Below are 27,858 nucleotides of genomic sequence, written 5' to 3' on the forward strand. Positions count from 1 at the left end.
GCTCCGTCCTTCCCTTACTCCTGTGTCCGGTCAATTCTCACGTACCTTGATAAACTATAGTTTATTGAACAGAGAAAACTATAATTTGTCTGCACACTGGGACTGCATGCAAAATTTGAACTGGGTTCACAATAACATTTTGCAAATTTGGGTGTAATGGCAAACTATGGTTTGCTGCTAAATCAGGAGGAAAGCAGAGAATACAAAGAGACAAGAGAAGGTGTAGCATAAGGCTCATTCATATAGCCTCAAACCATGGTTTAGTGTTATATTTGAACCAAGCCAGTGTATTTCCATATGGTTGCTTTACTGTTCACAGTCCAACTAGGTTTAAATTTTGATAGGGGCTGGGCTGCTGAGGCAGTTCATATAAATACAGTGGTACGTCAGGTTACATACGCTTCAGATTACGGACTCCGCTAACTCAGAAATAACGCTTCAGGTTAAGAACTTTGCTTCAGGATAAGAACAGAAATTGTGCTCTGGAAGCGCAGCGGCAGCGGGAGGTCCCATTAGCTAAAGTGGTGCTTCAGGTTAAGAACAGTTTCAGGTTAAGAACGGACCTCCATAACGAATTAAGTACGTAACCAGAGGTACCACTGTGCTGTAATTTTAGATCACCACATTCTAGAGTCATATCGGTTACAGAGCTTTTACTTAAGTCATAAGCTATTCAGAAACTGTAGGTGGTTTGTTGTGCAAATGAATTTGACCTACCGCTGACTAAAGAAAAATATTTAAACCAAAATTATAATGAATGAGTGAGTGAGTGAGTGGTGAGGAAACTATCATGAGACTTCGCTTTTACTCGGTGTATTGAAGATTCAAGGATTCAATTTTGAGACCAAGTATGAATGCTATGTAGTGAAATGACACAAATGGGGCAGAAAACCAGGACAAATTGTCCATACGCAGTCTGCTGCATATAGACATCTCTTAAATACTGCCTTGGCTTTCACTGAGAAAATGCCTGCTGAGTTTATTACTTTAAAAAAAATAGATAAAGGAATTATTGGCTGTGGCGGGGAACCCTTATTTCAATTGCTAGAACAGTAAATCACATTAAACTACACAGTACTCTCACATTTAAACATGAGAATACAAGAACGGGCCATGGCCTCTTTTTCAGCACATACCCACACAATTTGATTCTAGGTTCAAGATTAAAGCATTGATACTGAAGACATTGACTAAATTCAGAAGTACTACAAAACCAAGGCTTGTTCTAACCTTAATTAAGAACTCACACCATAGTTTAAGCTTCCAGACTTACAAGAGGCAAACAGAGGTTTTGATTAGCCTTTTTGTTTCCCATCTGCTGAGCATTCAGCTTCATAAATTTACTCCTATTTCTATGATGTGACAGTCTCTTGAGGCAGAGTAATGGCCCTAACTATGGTCTGCCAATGGTCTTTGAATTCATACACAACAGCAAGCCATAGTCGGCTCAAATATTGCTCTACAAATCAGCTTGAAACTGTAATCTACATCCTGGTGTGTCACATATTTTGAGATCTGACTTGGTTTAGACACTAAATCCACTAAATGGAAATTGTCCTTTCCTTCAAACTGGGAGCTGCAGTTAATTCTAGCTATGCTTATTATAAACAAACCAGGATCAGAAACAAAATAGAAAATTCTTTCCAGTAGCACCTTAGAGACCAACTGAGTTTGTTCTTGGTATGAGCTTTCGTGTGCATGCACACTTCTTCAGATCTGAAGAAGTGTGCATGCACACGAAAGCTCATACCAAGAACAAACTCAGTTGGTCTCTAAGGTGCTACTGGAAAGAATTTTCTATTTTGTTTCGACTATGGCAGACCAACACAGCTACCCACCTGTAACAGGATCAGAAACGACAGCTTGATCTTGGTTTGTTTGGTGAACAATGATCACAGTTTGTTCTGGACTAGATGACAAGCTATGATTAGTTCAAAACAGAAGTATATGCTTCTGATCACCTCCTCGCGGCCACAAGGTGCATTACCTAAGGCTCAACCATGTAACTCTAATCTATGGTTTAAGGGCAGGGATGGAACACCTGTGGCCCTTCAGATTTTGTTGGACACTAACTCCCATCAGCCCCAGCCAACTTAGCCAATGGTCATACAGCCTGGTTGAGCCTAACATTCAAAGACAGCCATTATAGATCATAAAGCTGCTGAGCTACGACCAGAGTTATATTCATATGAAGAAATAGCTGTTGGCATGTACCCAGAAGAGTTTGCATATCCCTCAAAACAAATCAGAAAGTAAGTATGTTAAAGACTGGTCTCGGTAGGGAGATCAGTGGTAGAATTCTCCTTCAGTGACTGGCCAATTTTTTTTGTTTTTTTTAACTAAATGGGAATATCTGAGAACTGGGATGAAGGTATGTTACATCTTTGCTCTACCCACTATCTTCTGTATCTGCGGCCAGGGCTGAGACTGTGAGAGACACCAGCAGTAGCCACCCAGTAAGGACATCCTTGGTTATGTGGGACTAATATCTAGTTGCTTCAACTGCCAGGAGATTCAGCTGCAGAACAGCATTTGTTGGAACACCAGAAAACAAATGGAGCGGAGGGACGACGACATATATACTTTTGCCCTGTTAGGGCATCACTGTCCATTTTATTGTGTTTTAAACTTATTGTAAGTTGCCTCAAAAACTTTGGCTAGTATGTAGGGTATAAATGCAAACAAACAAACAAACAAACTGATAGGTCAGTACCTTCAGTGATCTCATGGAAAATTGAAGCTCTTTTATTATGTTCCAAAGCACTGTTCTTGCATCTCTGTCTGCTAGCATTCCTATCTACGTTAAGGGTGGAATTTTTTGTTGTACTCTTAATTATAAAGCAGTGCTGTCATTAGTTTCCTAGAACATGGGTTGTGAAGAATAACAACTCCCATACAAGATTTGTATGGAACATCTGCAGGACGGAATTACCTGGACAAAACAAGGAGGGCTTGCTATGTTCTCTGCTCAACAGCCAACTGCATAGACAAGGAACCCCTTGGTTCTCAACACGTCACCTTCTGGCCTTTAGGTAGGGCTTAATGCATCTGCCACAGAAAATCATTCCACCTATATGCACAGCAGTTCCAGCAGCTACTCAGAGACAGGACAGTAGAGGGAAATGTGGGTTTTCTAAGGCTTCCACAGTATTGTGGACAAAGAACACAATTTCTGTTCAACTGATCGGATGGGTCCTCATGTCCCCTAAAGCACCGTACAAGAGGCAGTGAATGGCATTGTTGAATTTTTCAAAGCTTGCTCAGGTGTAAAGCTCCAGCGATTCCTTTTTGTGACTTATTTGTTCTCGCTCTCCCTCCCTCTCTTGCTCCCCACTAGGTACATTCAAACCACTTAACAAGCAGGGAGGTTGGGATATATTTGTGGGAATCCTCCCTCCCTCCCTCTTCAAGGAAGGCATTTTATTTCCCCACCCAATGACAAACAAGCACAAGAAAAAAGCCACAATTTCTAAGCAGCAGTTCACTCCCCCACCCCCCACCTTCACTGGGTGACATTATTTTCCCTTAATTGCCTGGCAGGAATCGTTTATTTGAGGAGGAGGGATTCTCCCCTCTTCCCCCAAGGCTATATCGGGCTATTGAAGTTTAGTGGGCTTTCACCTGGAGACATTGGTAATTACCCCCTTTATTTTAAAGCTTCTACCTGTAGCTTCATACTTGGGGCTGGACACACTCTGCAGGGGAGCTTTGTTCCCACTAAATACAGCCCCTGAACAAATAGTCCCAGCAGCAGGAGCGCAGGGCAAAGTGGTAATTTTCAGTCCAGCATAATTAGCCAAGGTTCTTTTAGCCACCATCACTGAATGGAGGGACTTTGCCAAGGGAGGGTGGCCCATGTGGGAATGGCAGGCCCAGACATGCATGCAGTATGCAGACAAAAGCTTCTTGGGGGTCCAACCTGTTGAGGAGGAGAGGAGAGTGCAGCGGCACCTCTACCCAGAAAGGTCTCTCTGCAAAGACCAAAGCACAGGTACCAGCACAGAAAGTCAATCTTCTTCTGGCTTTTATACTAAGCTGCAGACCCTCCTCCCCTCAAAACAAGATTAAAAGGGAAGAAAGTTGGCCTGTGCTGGGATGTCTGATCACCTATGATGTGTTAATTACCTGGTCCTTCCAAGGCTGCATTTAGGATGAAGTACTACTAGGGCTGCAGCAAAGGAACCAAGCTTGAAAAGCACTTTCCAGTTGCAAGTCAACATGGATAAGAGAGTAATAATAATTAAGAGCACCTTCTTTGGTGCGTAAGTTTACTTTCACAGATGGCACTTTTCAAAAAAAGCAAACCAATTCCCCACTCTCAAGTTCATTTTGATACAGGCAACGACTGATTTATGTGCGTTTGATAAGTGTGCAACCACGCATGTGAGCATCTCAGCAACCTGGAAATGGCCAGAAAAGGGGGTGGAACTGGGGCATAGTGGGTATATGCATGCTCTACCACCGTGCGTGATGACCTGCAAAGCAACCCCCTCGTGAATCAGGGGTTGTCTCTACTATGTTGTGAAAGGACTGGACCAGACACTTGTTTGAGCATATGAACTGGCTTTGGAAGTTGAAAGCACAATCTAATCTGGTTTTCTGTCAGTTTCTAGAATATGCATTTTGTAGAGGGTGCACCTCATGCCCTGTCAGAGAAAAGGGTGGGATATGATTCTATGTATGTATGTATGTATGTATGTAAATAATGCACAAACACGAGCAAAATAAGGCAATGTATAATAATTTGTCGTACAATTGACCAAGCATTTGCAAACTCTTGGTTTTGACTGAAGGACACTTTCATGTAAGTAAACACTTGGTGGTATGAAAACTGCATAGCACAATCAATAGTACCACTAAGCTGGGCAATGCAACAACTTCAAATCTGTGTATTTGTTATAAAGAAAAATATTCCCTTCATAATAAACAAGTTTCTTCTATACATTTTCAATAAAATATAAATATTTAAAATAAAAAAATATTCAGCACATTATCTCTGCATAAAAAAGCCCCTAAATTTATAAAGTGGCCTTGAATCAGGCACAAAGCCTTCTTATACTCAAAAGAAACTCGGAGTTGTAAGTGTACTCTAGAATTAGAAAAGTGTGACTATAAAGCTCTATTTTAACAGAGAAGGAATAAAATCAGAAAGAGACCCTAAAAGTTAATGCGACTCTCAAAATTATAAGTATCCAACAGCCACAAATAATAAATATTACTTCAGCCTCCATTAGCAAAGGTATTAAAGCGTGTGGGGACTGCAGCTCTGCTGGCTGTAACTATACAAACATTTTGTTAGAAAGTATTTTTATTTTTAAAGTTTAAACCAAGATTCCTTCTCTTTTCATTTTACCCTGTAAACAACCTCACACAATAGGAATGCTTATTGAAATAAAAGGCAAAAATTCTCAGCATATTAAGCAGTTTGCTGTTGAGCAAGATTCTTTCTTCTAAAAGAAGCTTGATAACACTAGCTAAGGTGATAAATTACAGTGGTACCTCGGGTTAAGAACTTAATTCATTTTTGGAGATACGTTCTTAACCTGAAACTGTTCTTAACCTGAGGTACCACTTTAGCTAATGGGGCCTCCCACTGCCTCCGTGCTGCCGCTGCGTGGTTTCTATTCTCACCCTGAAGCACAGTTCTTAACCCGAGGTACTATTTATGGGTTAGCGGAGTCTGTAACCTGCAACGTCTGTAACCTGAAGCGTCTGTAACCCGAGGTACCACTGTACTATTGTATCACTGTATCAAAGGGAAGATTCTTGACAGTACATGGACAATGAGATGCAGAGACACAGATGCATAAGATGGAAGTGGAATGTCATTTGTCAGCCATGAAATTACAGTTGAAGCAATCCTTCTCTAGTCAGAGCACCCTGGCTTACCACTGCACAAATGGAGAATTTTCTGACATGCATACTGATGTTGGACACTTGCTAAGATGAAAGAAAGAAAATTGGATAATTTCCAGAATAATACTCAAGCTTCAAGATAGGTACCACCTAGATCATTCCCCTATTCAGGTTGTATCATATGGACAGATACAAAATGACCAAGTATGCATCTGATCCAATGATAAGCCAGACCTTCTGGCTTATTGTCATTTACTGTGAATGAGTAGCATGCTAGTGCACACAGCCCAACTGTTCCCATGTGACACTTGCCCTGGTACAAGCAGGATATACAAGCCAGGAAGCCTTGGCTTCCCATTATGTCTGAACCATAGATTGTTCTTTGTTGCTCCATAACAAGTCATGATTAGCAAGCTAACAACAAACCATGTCTGAAGGTTGACTAGTGACTGCGGCTTGTTAAGGTGAAACCGTAGTCCCTCACTGGGGTGTAACGGGAAGCCTGGAGTTCCCAGTTCATGCCAAGAAATGCGTGGACTGGGAGCAACTGAGTGGTGTCACCAGCAAGTTGCTTATTCCTTGTGAAACTCAAGTAAGACAGAAAGCCTGATTTACTGTTATGTACAATTGTGAACGTTGTGTGTTGATATATGCTTCCTGCAAAATCCTGATTTAGGCAATCTAGCACATCAATGTAGAGAAAACACAAACAAATGACAGCAGAAGACTGGAAGGAAATGCTTTCTTTTCCCTCTGCTACTAACTGACTGTATTTAGGGAAGCTGCAGTGGAAGCAGCAGGTGTGACAACAAATAGCTGCCCTTCACTTTGAAATTTCAGAATCAGTCTCAAAATGCAAGAGACCAAGAATTAAAGGCAGCCTTGTGGTTATGTTCAAACAAACTGCTCCTTCCAATTATCCCACTGTATTTTTTTTCACTCCTCTTTCTGGAGTAGGGGAGGGGCAATGGGTGCTTGTCCCTACCTTCTTTCCTGAAGGGAACAAGCTGCTGGTGCCGATTTTTCAGCTCCCAACCATGTGCTAATAAATCTCCAGCCTATCCGTCACCTCTGCGCAGCTTACACTCCTTAAAGGAAATGGGCTCTCTCCCTCCAATTAGTAGTCTGTGTCCACCAACCATGGAACAGTCCTCATTTAACTTTCCCTCAACAGGTGGAAAATCAGACAAATGCAGGCACTGCCATCTTATGGGGTGGGGAAGGGGGCAATGTTTACAAATTAGCCTCCCCCCCAAAAAAAAAGCTACGGCATATTTCACATGAATTCCAAGCTAACCACCAGCATTTCTACGTAAGACCCAATCCCTAAAAAAAACAATGTAAAGGTACCACCTAAAAATGCACAGAGGGCAATGAACACTGTGCCTCATTTGAAGCTGCTTCCTGTATCCAAACTGTACCCTGTACTAGAAAGAGCCCTACAATGATCTAAAAACTTTTCTGTAACACCAGTCTGCTCTTTCAATTTGCTGTATTTCTCCAGTCTCTGCCATGGTTTTTCAGCACAAGAACTTTATGAATTGAACTACAATCCCACCAACCATAAGATGTCTCTTCCCCCCCCCCCAATGGACAGCACATTTATATAGGGTTTTTTTTTTTTTTTTTGGAGCACTTCACATGCAACCCCCTCAGTTACGCTGAAACAACTGTCCTCTATAGTGGGGCAATATTATTAGCCCAATACAACCAGTGAGAATCGTGGCTTGGCTAAGGCTACCTAGCAGCTTGTGGTAAGATTTGAACCAAGGACTTCCTGCCTAGAACTTAGGCACTTAGCCACTATGCTGCACCAGCTCTCAACTAAGTCAGCACCAAGTACTCTTGTTAAACTAATGAGATACAGAAGATAGCATGTTTACTTGATTTTTTTTTTTTACTGAGGTTATGGTTCAAGGAGTGCATAAGATTTTCCAGAACCTAACAACTGTCTTTCAACTAGCTGAAGCTCACCTATATTGCAGGTTAGGCATCTACATAAACAGCTTCTGTAAGCGACAGCAACAGGACAGTTGGTAAAAGGGAATAAAAGCAAGTAGAGAGACAGAGAAATGGAAGCAAAAAGTTAGAGCATCTTCCAGCAGCTTTTGCTATACTATACAACTTTCAGGAGGATGCCAGAACATGCAAGAACAAAGCTGCTAGATGCTTTTATGTTCCCCTTTTTGCATTGCTGATGCAGTCTACCTTCCAGCACATACAGCCCATAGGAATTTCCCTGATCAAGCAGTGCAACTGCACAGGAAAAACCCACCCTGAATCTAAAGGTTTAAAATGCCCTTTACTTTCTAATCACCTATCACACAAACGTTTTTTAGTGTGGATGCCCACCCTGCCGCCGCCAACACACACACAAAGGATGGGGCGGTAAAATTAAGAAATACACAAATAACCTCATTCTATGCTTGTAGAAGGTTCAAACCACTAGGCCCCGTATACATCTATGAACACAGAAGGACTAATACTACCTCTTCAAGTTCTCTACCCATTCAAAAATATTTGTAAATATATATCCCAGGAAGAGGGCTTTTCCTGTTTAAAGGCATTTTGTGAAGAGGCCCAGCACCCTCTCCCCCTGGTAATGAATCCCTGTAATGGAATGCCCTACACTCCAATTAGGAAGAAATGCTAATTTTCTCCAGTTGAGCACCCCCTATAGATGTATCTAATTTGTTTCAATGCTTTCATCTCTCCCCTCCATTGCATTTTCATTTAAAGGTTATGATCTGTTTGTGCCCTTCATGCTGCGCCCTGACAAGACACCCCTATGAGAGGGCTACGTGGCCCCTGCAACCTTTCTAACCTCTGTCCTGAACAAAAACCAAAGCTATTTTTCTCCTGCCTGATGGAGGGGACAGAGAAGAGAGGAGGCAGGAAAATCTGCTGAATAATAGTCCTTATTTTTATTATCTAAATAAACATTGCTATATTGGAAGCTGATGGATTATCCAAGGCAGATTTATAATATTCAGAAATGGAAAAGTTTCAGTATAATCTGAAACCTACAGAGCACATAGGAGAGTCTAATATATTAAATATGGTACTACTTCTCACACTATGTGACTAAATGCAGAAGTTATGGCTTTAACACCAAGCCAGTTTTCGAATTTTCTCTCTCTGTCCCACCTCTACTCCAATGCATAATGTCTAATGTATTCTGGAGAACCTGAAAGCTTGCTCACAATTGTCACTATTTTATGACATTTTGGTTGGCCTTATAAAGATATTATCCCTCTACAGATAAAGCACAGAAGGTACCCCCTTTCAGTGGACCAATTCCTATTAGTGAAAGCAAGTTTTCCAACATTTATAGGGCTTACTTTCAGGCAAAAGTCAGGTTTTCTCATTTCAAAAGTCTCCAAGGGGTTCCTTTACACAGGACTGGATGAGGTTACTGTTAAGTGGATTTGCAGCCAGTTGATTGACCGAACCCAGAGTGCTCACTAACAGTTCCTCTATCATCCTGGGGGGAAAGGACGAGTCGGGTGTCACGAGGTTCTGTCCCGGGTCTTGTTGTTCAACATCTTTATAAACGACTTGGATGAAGGTATTGAGGGGATGCTCTTCAAATTTGCAGATGACACAAAACTGAGAGGGGTAGCCAATGCCACAGAAGACAGAATCGGGATTCTATATGACCTTAACAGGTTGGAGAACTGGGCCCAAACTAACAAAATGAATTTAATTAGGGACAAATGTCAGGTTCTACACTTAGGCAGGAAGAACCGGCTGCACAAATATAAGATGGAGGACACTTGGCTTGACAGCAGTACATGCAAAAAGGATCTAGGGGTCTTACTAGACCACAAGCTTAACATGAGTCAACCATGTGATGCAGCAGCAAAAAAGGGTGAATGCTATTCTAGGCTGCATCAATAGAAATATAGTGTCCTGATCAAGGGAAGTAATAGTCACACTCTATTCTGCCTTGGCCAGACCACACCTGGAGTACTGTATCCAGTTCTGGGCACCACAGTTTAAGAAGGATACTAACAAGCTGGAACGTATGCTGAGGAGAGCAACCAACATGATCAGGGGTCTGGAAACCAAGCCTTATGAGGAATAGTTGAGGGAGTTGGGCATGTTTAGCCTGGTAAAGAGTAGACCTAGATGAGATATGATAGCTATCTTCAAATATCTAAAGGATTGTCATGGGAAGGATGCAATTGCAGTAAGGTTGTTTTCTCCTGCTCTGGAGGCTAGGAGCCAAACCAATGGATTCAAATTACAAGAGAGGAGATTCCAACTAAACATTCTGACAAGAGGTGGTAGACTCTTTTTCCTTGGAGGTTTTAAAGCAGAGGTTGGATCGCCACCTGTCATGAATGCTTTAGTTGAGATCCCTGCATTGCAGGGAGGCTGGACTAGATGACCCTTGGAGTTCCTTCCAACTCTACAATTCTATGATTCTATAAACATATGAAGCTGCCTTATACCATTAGCTCATTTAGCTTAGCAGTGTCAACACTGACCGACAGTAACTCTCCAGGGATTCAGATAGAAGTATTTTCCCAGACCATGTGCTCTTCCAAGAGGATTTTAAAATGGTTCGAAGATGTGTGGCATCTGCATTTCCCCTGTAAAATGATAAAATTGTGTGCCAAATACAATTTTGCACCAACTGCTGGACCAGTATCTAGAGACTGGGATTGAAAAGGGTACTTGGATCCTGACAAGACAGAGGTTCAGACTGTGGAAGATTCCCACAATGGCATATTCTGGATGGAGCTGCACTCCCTCTAAAGAAATATAGAGTCATCGAGGCCACTAAGGCCTAGAAATGCCTATTCCCAGCTATGGTTGGTTTCCCAGCTATAGCTTTTCCTGGACTGTGATAGTTTAACAACAGTTTACACTCTGATAACCTCACATTTAGACTATTATAATGCAGTTTAAGTGGGGGCAGCCCTCGACAGTCCAAAAGCTGCAGTTGATGCAGAATGAGGTTCCCATATTCCTGTTATGTCTAAACTTGGGGAACTACGGTTAGTTCAAAAACAAAGGAAGGTGCTTCTGATCTCACTGCCACCTCAGAAGAGGAGATAGGGGTTCATAAGTCCAAGGATCATTCATGTAAATGCTAACCCATAGTGTAGCACCACATCTGAAAAGGCCCATTGAGATACAGAGAAAAACAGGTTTTAAGGAACTCGTAAAGGGAATGTAACTTCTGAGATCAAGCACTATAAATAAATCACAATAGATAATATATTTATTATTAGGCAAATCATGAAAATTTAGGCTGGGAACCAAACAGCACAGACATTTAGTTTCTATGTGATGGGGAATAGTGTTCTTCCAAACACTCAGCCCTTGCTTCTGGAAAGTTCTCAGCACAAGTCTTCAAGTACACATGATTTTGTTTAGTGTCCTTACAAGCACACAGAGAGAATCAAAGGGAAATCCTTAATTTTACAATTGCATTCTGAAGCAAATACAAGTTCTGCAGTGGATGAGCATAGATTTTAGAATCCCCTTCTGCATAGCTTAGAAGTTCTACTTAGTTGCAAAGAGATGTGCCTTAACTGTATGTGAGTATGTTCAGGAAATATATAAATTAAAAAGCCATAAATTTTATTTATATTGCCCACTTTTTCTTCATTTAAAACAATCCACCATGGTACTATATTGGACATTATCGGCAGAAGATTTCAGGACATTTGAAATGATGGAACTTGTAACTGCACGACATACCAGAAACATACAACCACATGCAATGGGCATGTAGTTGTATGTTTCTTGTATGTCATGCACAGTCACAAGTTCCTCTGTGACCAGTTATTACACAAAGACTGGAAAGCTCTTAGAATACTTCCTCTGCTATTACATGTGCTGCTCTAAGAGAATAAACAAGCATTAAGAGCTCAACCCCAATATATCCTGATTTATCTCTGCACTTGCCTGTTCTACCCAAAAAAGCATGAATTGTAGGACTATTTTGAACTGCCTGCCCCCTCAAAAAAGAAGGTAGTCAAAATAATGATCAGTTGCTCAAATCCCTTGTACTACTCCCCCAAAAACACGAGGAATGGGTAGGGAACACAAAGCTTTGCTCTTCCCAGAGGAAATCTATTCCCCTGTCTCCCAAACACACTTTTCTATCTAGTCCATGTGAACAAGCACCCGAGTGGGAACAAGCGTTCCAGTGGGGCCCACTGCCTTTCATCCAAGAGATGTCTTTTCCCACTGGAAAATACATGCATTGTGTGAAAATATTTTAATATATTCATGCACATTCCTATAGTTAGCAGGCCCAGAGGCACAGAGGGTGCCGGCACAAGATACACTGCAGTGAGAATGCCACCTGTTCTCTCGGATGCCCACAAGCATGTAAATGGTGGGAATATACAGGATGGGTGCTGAGGGTTTATTGTGCTACAGGAAGATTTTACTAATTACTTTCCTAAAGTCCAAAGCCGCATGCCTGTTCTCCTCCCGCCGCTGCCCCCCCCCCAACAAAGCGAAGGGCAGAGAAGAGTAAAGGGGGAGAGGGAGAGGGAGAGAAAGAGAGAGAAAGCAAGGGATGCATTTCAAAGTTTCTCCAAGAACTGGAAGGGGAAAGAAAAGCCGGGTCTGATGTGAAATCATAGAGGTCAAAGGTGGGCCTCCCTCCCTTGTGAGAAAGCGGTAAATCAGGCCGGTTTATCAAACGATCATTTTCTTTTGAAACTGGAAGGCAGCAGCTGGGACAATTCTGCAGATGTGCTTGATGAGTTTGGGACAAAAATGGGCCACTCCTCTCCCCCTCCCCTCTAGAAGAGCTCCCAACAGGGGCTGCTTCTCCCTTCACTGCCTCCAAGAACCTCCCCTCCCTTCTTGGCGGTCAGCTGAGACCCCCACCCACTGATCGCTTTTGTCTTCTTGGCCTTTGGACACACTGGCAAGGCCCTTTATGAGACCCCAATCAAGACCCCCATGACACAGGTACCTAGTAGAGATACCAGGCCCTTTTCAAAGAAGGAACAACAAGGAAAATATGCTGAGCCCATTGTCTCCAAGCGACACTAGAGGGGATGAAAGGGACGGGCCGCCCTTTCTGCCAAGGCTGTCTGCCAATCATCCCCACTTATTAAGGTCACAATGTAGAAAATTTTGACCTACATTTAATCAAAGAGTCATTAGACCTTTATAAGCCACAGCAGAAGGTGGAACTATGCCACAAATACAGAGGGAAAAGACTGTACCATGATATTGTTTTTCCCAGGGGCAAGGCTAGCTGGTGCCAACTGGTGGCCCCCTTCCTAAGTAGGTGGGTCACACCTGACTACAGGCTTACCTGGTGGCAGCAGCAGTCAGTTGGGAAGTCACCACCCAAAATTTATCTAAATACCCTGGGAAACTGCAGTTTTGGGAGCTCCAGGACACTGTGGGAATTCAAAATAGTGGTTGATAGCTGCCTGGCCTGGGGGCCCCAGGCCAGGCATGAGCACCAATGGCTTCTGTCAGAATGCTGGACCCCAGCAGCTGCCTAAGGGTGCCTGCTCAGAAGTTACTTAGTTGCAACAAGTGAACAGAGCATTCAATTAAGGCGGGGGGAAGAGTACCGGTATTTCCTCAGATCTGAGCAACTGGTTCAGAAGCAAGTGAAGTCCCGTGACAACAGCCAACTAGCATCTAGGGCAGGCATAGACAAACTCGGCCCTCTAGATGTTTTGGGACTACAACTCCCATCATCCCTAGCCAACAGGACCAGTGGTCCAGGATGATGGGAATTGTAGCCTCAAAACACCTGGAGGGCTGAGTTTGCCTATGCCTGATCTAGGGGCACTTACATATGTAAGTCAAACGAGAGCTTGGGGTCCACACTTCTAAAGAGTTCCTAAAGTTACCCTTTGTCTCTTCTCATGGTATATAGCACATTACCACCACAGTAACTATGAAGAACATGCTATTTGCATGTTCTGGACCAGACAATCTACACTTTCAAGCAAGGCATAAATCACTTTAGCATACAGAGGAAACAATCTTCAGTCTGGTGATCTGTTGGAGGAAGAAGATTTTCCAGGAATGTATCATGTACTCTCAACACTACAAGTGAATTAATATATTAATAAGTCATTAATATACAGAGCATATAGTGAAATACATTATTATAATTATGACAGGAGGGGGGGGAGTTTAACAATCTCCAAACTGAGTCAGATTCAAGGTCCTACTAGCCCAAAATTGGCATCAGTGCTTTGTGAGGTGCCCAAAGATTTCTGTTATCTTTAAGTACAAGTTCATCTGTGTTACTGAGACTAATGTGTTTCTTTACATCGTAGAATCATAGGATGTTACAGTTAGAAGTGACTCTGAGGGTCACCTATTCCAACCCTCTACAATGCAGGAATCTCAACTAAAGCATTCATGATAGATGGCCATCCAATCTCCAAAACCTTCAAGGAAGGAAAGTCCACAACCTCTTGTGGGATTCTGTTCCACTGTTGAACAGCTCAGTCAGAAAGTTCTTCCTGATGTTTAGTCAGAATCTCATGTCTTGTAATTTGAAGCCATTGGTTCAAGTCCTACCCTACAGAGCAGGAGAAAACAAGCTTGCTCCATCCTCATGTGACAGTCCTTTGGATATTTGAAGATGGCTATCATATCTCCTCTCAGTCTCCTCTTTACCAGGCTAAACATTCCCAATTCCCTCAACCATTCCTCATAAGGTTTGGTTTCCAGACCCTTGATCATCTTGGTTGCCCTCCTCTGTACACATTCTAGCTTGTCGATAACCTTCTTAAACTGTGGTTCCCAGAACTGGACACAGTATGCCACATGTGATCTGACGAAGGCAAAATAGAGCAGAACTATTACTTCCCTTGAGGAGGAGGAGGAGTTTGGATTTGATATCCCGCTTTATCACTACCCGAAGGAGTCTCAAAGCGGCTAACAATCTCCTTTCCCTTCCTCCCCCCACAACAAACACTCGGTGAGGTGAGTGGGGCAGAGAGAACTTCAAAGAAGTGTGACTAGCCCAAGGTCACCCAGCAGCTGCATGTGGAGGAGTGGGGACGCGAACCCAGTTCACCAGATTACAAGTCCACCGCTCTTAACCACTACACCACACTTGATCAAGACATTATACCGGTACTTCTCTTGACGCAGCCTAAGACCCCTATATCCTTTTCAGATGTACTACAGGCAAGCCAGGTGTCCCCCATCTTATATTTGTGCAGCTCTTTCTTCCTGCCTAAGTGCAGAACCTTACATTTTTCCCTATTGATACGCGTTTTATTAGTTTTGGCCCAGTTCTCCAATCTGTTAAGATCATCTGGAATCCCGATTTTGCCTTCTGCAGTATTAGCTACTACTCCCAGTTTGATGTCTTTCAAATTTCAGCAGTGTCCTATATGAGTCCAAAATTTGGTGCCCACACCCCCCCTTGTTCTGCAGAGTTGTGATGTCCTGTGGCACTCACTAGGCTCAGCACCCAGTGCAGCAGAAACTGGTTGCACTGCCCTAAATCCACCTAAGGTGTCATCTGCCAATCTGATGAGCATCCCCTCAATTCCTTCATGCAAGTCATTTATAAAGGTGTCAAACAGCAACAGGCCCAGGACAAAGCTCTGTGGCACCCTACTTGTCATCCCCCCCCCCCCAGGATTATGGGGAACTGCTGGTGAGCACTCTTTCGGTTCAGTCAGTCAACCAGCTATAAATCCACCTAACAGTTACCTGGCCTAGCCCATATTTTACCAGCTTATTTGCAAGAATATCTTAGGGACTTGTCAAAAGCCTTACTGAAATCAAGATACACTAAGTCCACAGCATTCCCCTGATCCACCAAACTTGTAACACTATCAAAAAAAGAAAAAGAAATGAGATTTATCTGGCTGCCTGTTATTAACATCCAAGCTGACTGTCTGGTAGTTTCGTGGGCCTTCTTTTTGTCCCTTTTTGAAGATGGGGACAACATTTGCCCACCTCCAGTCTGCAGGAACCTCAACTGTTCTCTAAGAATTCTCAAATATCATAAACATAAGCTCTAAGATTGAATCTGCAAGTTCCTTTAGTACCCTTGGGTGCAGCTCATCAGGTCCTGGAGATCTGAATTCATTTAAAGTAGCCAGGTGTTTCCTTACCACCAGGGTCATACAAGACATGCAGGTCCCAATCTCAGAAAGCAACACCTCGGCTCCTACGTGCATCTTAAAAGAGAGAATCTCAGTCTAAAAGCTTTGTCTCCAAATACCTACACAACTGTTTGTCTGTCCCAATACACACAAGCAGCTCTTGCTTATGAAAATGTGTTATGTCACCATGTTCCTTCATAATTGTTGAAAGCTGGGGAGCAAAGATTAAATTACTACATGAAAAGCATGCAATATAAACAAGCCGTTTACATGGCCCAACATCAGTTTGCCATTGCTGAAGGTGATACAGAAAGATTATACAACTGCAACAGGGCACGGAAGATAAAGCTGTTCAGCAAGACTCACTCAAGGCAGACAAGCAGTTGACAATATAAAAGAGCAGGGAAACCTTGAGATTCAGAGACCAATTTAGCTTTCAGAACAGGTCTTCACGGAGCCAGAAAAAGAATGTGTATGTCCTGTGTCCTACATTAATCACCAGACAGGATAGTTTTAATGGCAGCCCTGCAACTTGACCCAGCTAGCACCTGCAGAGACACTGGCTGGCAGCTTTCACCTCCTTGTTACTGTAAATGCCTGAAGTTCTGATCAGGTTTCCTGGAACTGATGCAACATGTGGGCTACCAAAACAGTTTGGCCACATGACACTGCTCACTAAATGACATTACTTTAGAAGGCAATTGGCACCGCATGGCCACAAAAGCCCAAGAGAAATACAGCTGCATGGCAGGTGCTTGATATCATGACTAATGTCACATCTCTTTAAGTTTAGCATGCACCCTTTCCAGTATACAGTCATACCACGTGTTACGTACGCTCTGTCTTGCGTACGTTCGAGTTACGGACCTCTGCGACCCGGAAGTCCTCCACGGAGCATGCGCAACGCGCGGGTGCGCACAGGTGTGCAGAAGCGTTCTGCTCACTTCATGCATGCTCAGAAGTGCAAAAACTCACGAACTTCTGGATTTTTTCTCTCTTTTTTTGTTCGTTCACGTTACGTACGCCCGGGTTATGTGGCGTGACCCGGAACGGATCGCGTACGTAACACGGGGTACCACTGTATTTCCAGATTATTTCTGCTTGAATAGGCAGCAGAAGAACAATCAAAATAAATATCTGCCTCCCCAGTATCATCTTCTGGCATGTTGTGGCTCCTACCATAATGTGACGTGGTTCTTAGGGGCTCAAAGGACACATAAAATTAGGGTATTTTTCCTTAGGGAAAAAACAGTTATGTAGTATCTCTAATGTAGTAAGATATTTTGGGCTCTCGGTCTATAAGGAATAAATTCTCAGTATACAAGTGTAAAATCCAGATAGTTATTTGCCCTGGGCCAACACATGATTCCACACATGATATCAAATTAGCACTGCATGTTTCAGACACTATTTACTGGAACATGCAATGGGTCTTCCTTCTAAAACAATCCTGATGTATATACTTGAGCCTTTAAAACACTTTCCACATAGTTTGCTAAGCATGCCCTAATTTACTGTCCTGTATTGGAAATAAACTGCAGCACCAAAATGCCTGTGCAACTTATATACATCAAAGCTAAATTTCCTGCCCCCGTTTTCTTTAGCTCACTCTGATATACACTCCCAACAAACTTATCCTCTCAAGAGCTCCCCCATACCAGTTTTAACATACAGTATTTGGAAGCTGCCAGCAGTGCTGAGAAAGAGCACTCAAAACTTCTTTCCTACTTTCCATATACACCCTTCATCCCCATGAGTTCTTGTTTAAAGGGTGTCCAGTGCTGGTTACACCTGAGGCAATCACATACCAAATGGGCCCCAAACAAGCCTTTGAAGGGAAGAGGAAAAAAGACAAGAAACATGGACAACAACTAACTCTCTAATTGAAGGAGTAAGGCTAGCATCCTGCTGCCTGGGTACCTGTACAGGTCTGTTGCGGATTCTCTTTGAACATTTGGCAGGTCGCTGCCCTCCCCAGAGAAAGATGAAAAAAAATAAAGCAATGATTACTATTGTAGCTGACTAGTGAGGCAGCCTTGCACGAGTCAGGCCATGAAAGGCCTAGTCGCTGAAAAACAAACCCTTAATTTAAATGTTAATGAAAGTGCTGTGGAGACATCAGAGAGTTACGTTTTTGAGGGGGTTTTTTCCTCTTTTTTTGCAAGAAGCAGATACACCACCAGTAGAATTTATGGCCCCTGTTGCCTCCCTTCTTGCTATCCCTGCTTCATCAGGCAGTGAAGTTAAAAAAAAAAACTAATTTTAACATTAACTCCACACTTCCACCCTGGGATGCAATTGCTAAATTATCTGCTGGCAGGACACTGATCAAAGGTGGAAAAACAAAGGCACACTGCACAGCCAAGCAAAAGTAAACAGTGGCCATGGCCCAGGAAAATTACCTTCTCCATCCCTCCCCTTGGAAGTTTGAAAAATGGAGGAGAAAGATCACTGACTGGAAATGGAAACCTGCAGTCTTATGTGGGACCCCTGAACTGTAATCAATGTGACAGGAGAAACTAACATGGGCATTTTCTCCTTCACTGTGCAAAATGGTAGAAGAGATGGGTTTCTCCCCTAGCCTCACAGTAAAACCATCCGCACCTGGAAATCGGAAATTAAAATCACAGCAGCAGCTGTACCACATAAACCTATGGAACTGCATTAAAGGAGAACCTGACATTAGCTGCCAACTTCCTAATAGAACGAAGTCTCTCAGAATAGTTGTCTCCGCATTACAATGCTCTGACAAGCTCAGCAGAGAGAAGAAATTCAATTTAAATATTATCCCTCTAACCTGTGAGCACCATCATTTGCTATGATGAAAGAGTATATTTTCTGAAGGGTATGAGAAAATGTGGCATCACTATCACTATATTTAATATTCTACAAGATTTCACCATTCAACAAATCTAAAGCTATTGCTTTAAGCAAATAGGCTAACAGGATCAAAACAGAAATATATAACAATATTGCTTCCATCATATGGAAAGAAGAATAAAGTTTAGCTGGAAAAATTACTGCAGTATTTAGGGGGCGGGGGGGGGGGGGAATAGCTAAACAATTATCTTTAGGGAACAGCCCTGCAGTTCCACCTTAATAGTAACTTTTGGATTATGGTCCATTTGGGGAAGCACTCAGTTCTGAAAACTGTACCACAGCTTTGCAAATCTAGCTGGGCTCTTAACAGTGCATTTGCCACCATCAATGACGAGTTAAACCTCCATTCAGATAACACTTCAATTTCCTCACTGCAGTAGCAGAGGAAGCAGAGGAACATATTGCCATTATGGAGTTAGCAGAAGCCTAGAATCATAGTGCTACAAGAGATTAGAATAACAAGAGAAGAAGATCCAGCACTACTCATTGAATATGGCAAAATCTGTTGCAATGAAAAATTGCCAAACAGATTAGCTCAAAGTACTGAGGAACGCATCCCATCATCAACTGGATCAGACTGCAAACAGCAGGAGGAAACAAGAAAGTGTGTCCACAGGACTTGAGGAAAGTCAAATGTGCATTCAACTTTGCCATACACAGTGTCTGGATATTGAGCATATGGTGGTATCCTAGTCATCTGTATCACAAATGAGGGAGAGGAAACCCTGAGGCAAGTGCAGCCAGGATGACCCTAAGCACCTCCAAGGATATGTTTCTGCTTTCAACCCCTATACAGAAGTGGCTACATATCAGTACTAAGTATCCTAACTAAGCAGAGATAGAATGCTCAATATCATATGATCTATAAGTTTTGTTGATTGTAAGATAAAATCCAAATGAATCAAATCTACAATGCATTTTGGATTGAAGCAAAAATATTCCGTTTGCTAACAATTATTAATAATAGTGTTGGGATCCATCAGAAAGGCAATGATTCAGCATCCTAAATATATATATATATATGTATTAGATCAAAGGAGAAAAGGATCCTAAAGCCAGGCAAGGATACTGAATCACCCAAAAGTAAAGTCTTCACAAAGAGATGAAACATTCAGTTTAGCTTGCGGGGGACTCTCACACTACACTAAGAGTACTCACTCTTGCCCCCAAACTCACTTTCTTCTAGGATAGCGGCAACATTTTCTTGGAAGCGACAGGTTTATAGGTTAGCCGACACCTTCGCTCTGTGGAATTTTAATTAACTTCTCCCATCATTAATATGTTAAGGAGCAGAGGTTCTATTATATGGGGTCAGCCCGTGTTTCAGGCCTTGCTATATCAGCCGTCAAATTGAAGAATTAATGACGTGGCTAATCGGTTCTAATACTTGAGGGGTGGGGAGGGAAGAGAGGTGCAGTGGGATCAGCAGTCTCATAAAACAAGCCGAGTGATCCAAACCTGATTGCTGATGGAGAAGCCACTCTGCAAGCTTCCATTTATCACTCAGTGGGGGGGAAATGAAGCTAGGTAAATATTGTGACAGAGAGTGTGTGTTCACTCCAGGGAGAGAAGTCAGTGTTCTGACAAGAGGCCAGCCCTGCGGGTCATCACTTAGGAGGATAAAACAGTGTTCTGCAAGGCTCTCCCAGTCACAGGAGCACATCCAGTGCATACTGCGTAAAGCTTAAGGAGATGAGCTCTGAACAGGCAGGCTGAAGGCTCTTAGTGCTGGTCTATCTGATGCACGTGCATTCAAAAAAACCAGACATGTCCACTGGTTCGTGCTGGCAACACTGCACCACTATGACAGTTCTTATGTTCACTAATTTAAAGGGCATTCCAAATGGTCTCCACTCAACAGTTTTGTGCTTAAAAAGACAAGCATGTGCTCACTAATTGCTAGGGTTTGGCCCTCTGAGGTCTCCTTGGAGGAAGAGCATGTCTCCTTATGCTCAGAGATGGAGGGAAGATACAATACCAATGAAGGAAGAATGGCAGACAAAGTTAATAGAATATATAGAAATGGCAAGACTGACAAACAGAATAAGATATCAAGATAAAAAAACTATTTGAGGAAGATTGGAAATGTTGTATGGCATATTTAGAGACATATTGTACACATATTAAGAAGTTAACAGTAACAGAATAAATTCAGCAGTGAAAAAAATTATTGAGATATGAAGACGAGGAAAATAAGATAGAGGGGGAAATTAGAATATGTAGTGGAAAGGGAGAAAGGGAGTCAATATAAATTGTGTATTTCTTTATTTGAAATGTTGTAAAATAAAGTGTGAAATGAAAATGAAAATGGGGTGGGGGGAGAGTGTGTCTCCTAAGCAGATCTCAGTAACCCAGAAGAGCTGTTGAATATAGACATGCCTGCTCCAAGTCTGGAGGCCACCACACATCTAGGCTCCAAGCCAGCCGTCAAGCAACACCCACATTTCATCCAGGGCCACATGAGAAGAGGAGATGGTGAGCAACACAAGAGATTTGGGAGCACACCAGCATTACCAGATAGCTGCATGTGAGGTTACTCAGGAAGAGAGGGAAAAGGTGGAAGCACCTGCCTGAATCAGGGAAGGAATGAGCACCCAGCTCCTAATCTGAACAACTTCATCACTAAAGCAACAGCTCCAGCCTTCCTGAAATGAGGGAATGAACTCTAAATTCAAGCTGTGAACCAGTAAAAGACAACAAGGTCAAGGTACTCTATGCCTTGGTAACTTCCAAATAGGATTACAGTGGTACCTCTGGTTACGTACTTAATTCGTTCCGGAGGTCCGTTATTTTTCTTCTTTTGCTAATGGGACATCCCGCTGTCACTGCGCTGCCAGAGCACGATTTCTGTTCTTATATATCCTGAAGCAAAGTTCTTGACCTGAAGCGTTACTTCTGGGTTAGCAGAGTATGTAACCTGAAGCGTATGTAACCTGAGGTACCACTGTATTGTGATGTGCTCTATGTGGGGCTACTTCTGAAGACGACTTGGAAACTTCAGCTGGTTCAAAATGCAGCAGCCAGATTGCTGTCTGAGGTTCCCTTAGAATGCATACAAGAGGCCTAATTTAAGGTGCTCACATTTTGTTCAAAGCCCTAAATGACTCAGGTTTCAAATATCTTAAATACCACCTCTTTCCCCACAGACCTTCACGGGTGTTAACAAAAGGTAATTCCACCACCCTCAGAGGTTTGAGGGATGGTGTCCCAGGAGAAGGCCTTCCCCATAAGGGATTCCTTTCTTTACCCTAGCCTTTGACACCAGAGATTATGATATTATTATTATTAATAATAATAATAATAATTACCGGTATACCACCCTTCATATGTAGTTCTCAGTACCCATCCTATTCCTGTGACTGTAATTTGATTTCACCGCTTTTAATATTGAATTTTAAAAAAAATAACCCACCCTGGGACCTGCTGATGGAAAGCAGGTAATAAACTGAAACTGAATACTGCTGACTACGATGATATATACAAGAGAGAGAGAACCAGTCATCACAACAGGAAAATGTTCACCTTAGCATAACTGGATGCTTTGATTCTCAACAGCCTTATGCAAGGTTCCAAAAACTTATGAAAAAACTAGACTCTGCTTCAAATGTAAGACAAGTTTGCCACAGAAAAGTTAACAACCTGAAGCTCATTGTAATTCAGAACAGAAAACGAGGTTCCTCAAAGAATAACTACCTTGCTGCAGGCTGCTTTTGAGGTTAAATACCTCAAAATAAAAGTTGAGTCGGGGTACAAAGCGCTTCCAAATCTTCAAGATACAAGGCACAGTTCAGTTTTGTGACTTTTGTATACAATTGTAACTTATGGCCAACATTCAGTTCTTAACATTAGCAGAGTAGCAATATGATTACAAAATAACTCATTGGAACAGTTTAATTTCCTCTGTGTATCTTTCCCCAACACATCCGATTTTGTTCACAGATGACCAGCTGTGACAAGAACAGTAGCCAGAAGATACTCCCATGTGTTTTAATGACTCTTATCAACATTCCCACAGAAAATGAGTGGTTCTCTGGTGCCCCAATGGTACAGAGCAGCTTCAGGGAATCTGCAAGTTCTTATGTACAGATAACTTTTTCATTTTGCAGCATCAACAGAAGAGGCTGTCTGAAATAGAACCAAACTATGGGCTTTGACAATAGAGCATGCACAACAGAATCTGCTTTGCTTTTTGCTTTTTTTGTTGCCAGGGGACCAGCTCTGAATAAGTTTCATATAGGAAATACATATGTACAATGTATCAAAATGAAATTTGCTTATTTTTACAGTATTCTCATGAACTCTGAGGTCAAGTGCCACAAACACCGTCTCAATTTAAAATATGGTTCTCTATCTTCCAACAGCACTTGAGTATGCTGCACTTAAAGCAAGAGCAGATTTCTCTCATTCCAATCCTTCCATGGATTGGTTGTAGCTAATTGTAAATCCCACCTATCTTCCAACTGTACTGTATAGGGATTTTCTATTAATTAGGTTCGGAATTAATATGCAGAATGAACTGTTTGAACATGCCGCAGTTTTCTGTTTCTTCAGTTCCTTGGACTGGTGAGTCGCCATGAGCAATTCTATGTATTAACATATCACACAGGGGGTGGGGGTGGGATAGTACGATCATATCTATACAGTGGTACCTTGCTAGACGAATGCCTCGCTAGACGAAAAACTCGCTAGACGAAAGGCAATCGCTAACGAAAGGGTGACTCGCAAGACAAATTTCCCTATGGCCGTGACTCGCAAAACAAAAACGTTTTGCAGTTGGGTTTTTTTCCGTAAAACTGCACTTCCTCCGACCGTGCTTTGCAAGACGAAATTTCCGCTATACGACAGCACTCGCAGAACGAATTTATTTCGCCTTGCGAGGCACCACTGTAGTATGTTTCATGGCAAAGGCCATGTTACTAGATAATGACCAACTTGCTACAGCTAGCCTGTAACCACTCTAAGCCTTCTCTCACTTGAGTCTTCTGAGCAAAACACTGTATTTTGTACTTAATAAAAAGCAATACTGTACAGTACTTTGCAGATTGTAATTGCGATATGGAATGTGGTTGTACAAGTGGCAACAATTGGATACAGCTTGTGACACAGCGGTGAGTGACAGAACTACTCCCATGCTCAATCACATTCCATTAGTTGCAATTAAGTTGCTTTGAGTGTGTACAGATCCCCACTGCATAATGCAGAAAGGCAAGGAAAAGATTAAAAATCAGCCAACAGCCGAAAAGGTAACCCTCGTCCCCCTCCCACAAAAAGAGTGCAACTTACTTTTTATGCTTTCATGAGCAATATGCATATAGGATATCATGTTGCTATTGCCAAAGTGGCACTTGCAAGGGTATTGTGCAAGTGTAAGCTTTGGGTGAAGAGAGAAAAAAGAGAAAACTAAAGATCCTTATGCAGAAGATATTTGGTACAATATCTAAGTCAGTGCACCCCTTGACTTCACCCATACAGACTAGAGTATTCTGCAAGTTCAAACTTCTTTTTTCTAGAACCCAAAGGGCAAGAGAAATAGAAGGAAATGCTCTGAATTCTGCACATAAAAAATAGAGTATTCTTATCTGCCTAATTTACTGTTTCTACACAAAAACAGGTTTTGAGTCACTGAACTGATGATACTTAAATGCTGAGTTCTAGACCTCCTGAATACTTGGTATAGTAGGAAACTTTAGACCTAAAGAAAAACCAGATTTAACATGAGGTGTGCATACATTCAAATGCAATTTTTATATCTTGTTACCTTGATAATGGACTAATGGCAATGGACCAGACCCGGTCTTCAGTCTGTATGGTGTGCAAACACTGCCCAGCTCTGCCTGGTGATAAGGACCAAACCTAGAAAGAGAGAAAGCGCAAATGAACACCACACAACAAAAAAGTGCAAGATAGAAGTGTTAACAACAGCTGTGTTTGGAAACGATCCCTCCCAGAGAAGTCTTGGGAGCACAATTTGAAATTAGCAGAGTAGACTTAAATCAACTTCTTTACCCCTGCAACATTTTGACTGCATGCTTTCTAAGCAAAGAAATGATAGAAGAGATTACTAGCAGCTTCTGTCCAAATCAGTCCCAATTCCGGTGCTAAAAGCAGAGAACAATCATCTGAAATGCATCTGCTCAAATTATGTTGAAGGTCTGCATGTCAGAACAAATTTAGATTTTATCTCATCTTTATTCTTATGGTTCCTTGTCTGGGCAAATCCTTAAAGCCTTCTCTCCAAGTTTGTTGCAAAACAATAGAAACACATGGAGAATGGGGAGGTCTAATTTCCCATGCAGTGCCCCCTTCTGTACTAATTGTTAAAACATGCTCAAATCCCTTAATGCACATTCACACTTTGATAATACTTGTTCTCCCACAATACATGTTGTTTATTACAAGGGTAAAGTGACTTGTTTATGAGCTTTCAGAAATCTGTTACTGACATAATGAATAATGCTTAAGCTTGTGCTTCTGACATCCTTTTGAATACCATCATTTCTTTCCTCTACCCCCAACAAATTCATCTCCCATTTTCTGGATCCTGAGATTTTGGTTTCTGATTCCCTCTCCAACTATCCCCCAATGTCTTAAGGGAATTCAAAGCTGGGAGTGTTGTATTTGTTTGTTTGTTGATAATGCTCAGGATTGCAGGCTATTCGGTGTCAGAGGGGAATTTGGCACCTAGTGTCAGCAAAAGCAGCAGAAAAGTTGAGCTCTTTTAATGCACCCCTATCTCATACAGGTTAAAAATATTGCTGGGAGCATGCTATCTGGTGCCTATCAATGAGGAATGTGCATTAGCAGCTACTCAAAGCTCAGCCCTAATCAACACTCACTATCCCTCCAAAGCACCCAATGCACTTACAGTTCCCATTAGAGACCTACTAGGGATTCCCTTCTAGCTAGGAGTCAACACAAGGAAAATGTCACTTGGTAAAAATAAAAGAAATTCCCTGCTCATAAGGATCAGGCTGGAAGAGTGTTAGGTGAGCCAGATTCCATTTCTGGGTTTTTAAAAAAAAGACAATGAGCACAATTAAAGCAGAATTCCCTTTGACTTTGAGGATTTTGCCCTCAAGGTCACAAGATGCCTTCCAAGTTTCCAGTGGCAGGGCATCAAAGAATCCCACATAATGGATAGTTTAATTCAGTGTGATTGAAATTCAGAAACTGAGCTACTTTTCCATTCAGATCTCAGCCTGATGGGCCACAACAGGAGCACTGTTGAACTTACAGTAAAATATTAAGAAATGTGTTCCCAAATGCATGTTTGGGTTAAAAGTAGGTCCTGGGTCTGAAAAGGTTGAAGATACCAGCTGTAGAAGTTCCAGCATTTTATTGTTCTCATAGGTAGGAAGTATAGATTCATAGAATCATAGAACTGTAGAGTTGGAAGGGATCCCGAGGGTCATCTAATCCAACCTCCTGCAATGCAGGAATCTCAACCAAAGGATATATCACGGCCATTCAACCTCTGCTTAAAAACCTCAAAGGAAGCAAACAGCTGACAATAAACAATGAGTCATAATACAAATATCGTAAACAGCAAACAGAACATTTTTGCCACTGGTTGACACTTTTGAAACACTTCACATTCTTCTGCTGCTGTTCAGCCTGTCCTCTTAGTGGATTTCTTCTGACTCTCCAACTGTCAGAACCATTTGGCCAGTGCCAGAACCATTTGGTCAGTGCCCCATAAGGAAACTATCAGTTAAGACACAGTCTGCTGGCTGCTTGGGTGGGAATTGTTGCATGCAAAAGGCTCTGCTCATTGAAAGCAGCTCTAGAGATAACCCAGATCCAGATCTTAAACGAAGAGTAGGGAGTGTAGAATCAGAAAAGCTAGGAGTGTTCACTGAAGCTGGTCTAATCCTGGTCACTACCCCAAAGAATGTTCTTCCATCGTAAGTGTAATGTCAGGGGAAGAAAAACACTAAATCCTTCTCCATGTGTTCTCTCTGACAGCTTGTCACCCCAAACCTCAATAAATAAAAGCTCACGAAAAAATAAGCTGTTGCTCCACATCACTGTTAGCACAACTAATTTTCTAGCTAAAACACACACAGAGAACCTTGCATCTCCCCATTTCTCTCTAGGAAAATAAAATGTGACGCAGACAGTGAAAACCTTGGATCTCAACAAGGGCCAGAAACCATATGGCCCTCTAAATGTTGTTGGAATCCACCTTCAAGGATGATGGGAATTGTAGTCTTTCATCATCTGGAGGGCCACAGGTTCCCAACACATGCTCTAAACTAAGCATGTATGCTCTTTCAGCCCTAGAATCTTATAAAGGAAGGAAGAAGTGGCTGTATAAATATTCTGTCCTCCAAGGGATCCTGACCCCCACTCTATTCAGCAAAAGAACTAACAGACGGAAGCCTTAAAGGGCAATGGAACCAGGACTCTGTAATCTGATTTTTGACTTTCATAAAATCTCAGCAGGCCTATATAATGTCTGTGTCACAAGAGAAATGTAGTTAGTTACTCCACTTTGGGCAGGTGGCTCTGAGATACATGTCTGAAACATTTGAGATAAACTTGTATAGATGTAAGAAAATCCCGGAAATGGGCAGCAATGAAGCTGAAAAGTTTGTTTAACTGTTAATCCAAAAGAGAGGAATGAGAACAGTATTCCCCCATTCCATCTTCCAATTTTCTTTTCATACACACTCTCATAAGTATAAAGCAAGGCATACACACTCACCTTTGCTGTTCTGTCCCGTGAACCACTCACAACAATAGCTCCTTGACAATCCACACAGTTCACTTCCTGTTCATGCCCCAAGAACTTGAAGCAGAAGGAGCCATTCAGCTTATGAAGGACAATATTGCCATCTCTGAAAAACAAAACCAAAGTGAAGAAGGTACATCTCCTTGGAACAATGCCACAAGGCACAGATAACTTTGGCAAATGGCATGAGAGCTTCTCATATCCAAAACTACTCTCCTTCACTGAGAGTCAATTTACTGAATTCCGCTTCAGATTATCCCTGCCCATGAAGATGTAAAAGACAGATTTGAGTGAGCATGACATAGAAGT

At 42.1% G+C, this 27,858-nt stretch overlaps 1 protein-coding gene across 1 annotated transcript in view; it reads right to left on the bottom strand.

Annotated features, from left to right (window-relative positions):
• FBXW4 (F-box and WD repeat domain containing 4) overlaps nt 1–27,858 on the bottom strand; it is a 75,768-nt gene that overhangs the window by 31,046 nt on the left and 16,864 nt on the right. The window contains exons 4-5 of the mRNA XM_033149845.1: nt 27,523–27,655; nt 24,574–24,668 (exon numbers count right to left, since the gene is read on the bottom strand). Coding sequence (XP_033005736.1) covers nt 24,574–24,668; nt 27,523–27,655 — 228 coding nt within the window. The remainder of the gene's footprint in view (nt 1–24,573; nt 24,669–27,522; nt 27,656–27,858) is intronic.

Source organism: Lacerta agilis, chromosome 5, assembly GCF_009819535.1.
Source record: "Lacerta agilis isolate rLacAgi1 chromosome 5, rLacAgi1.pri, whole genome shotgun sequence".
NCBI lineage: Eukaryota > Metazoa > Chordata > Lepidosauria > Squamata > Lacertidae > Lacerta > Lacerta agilis.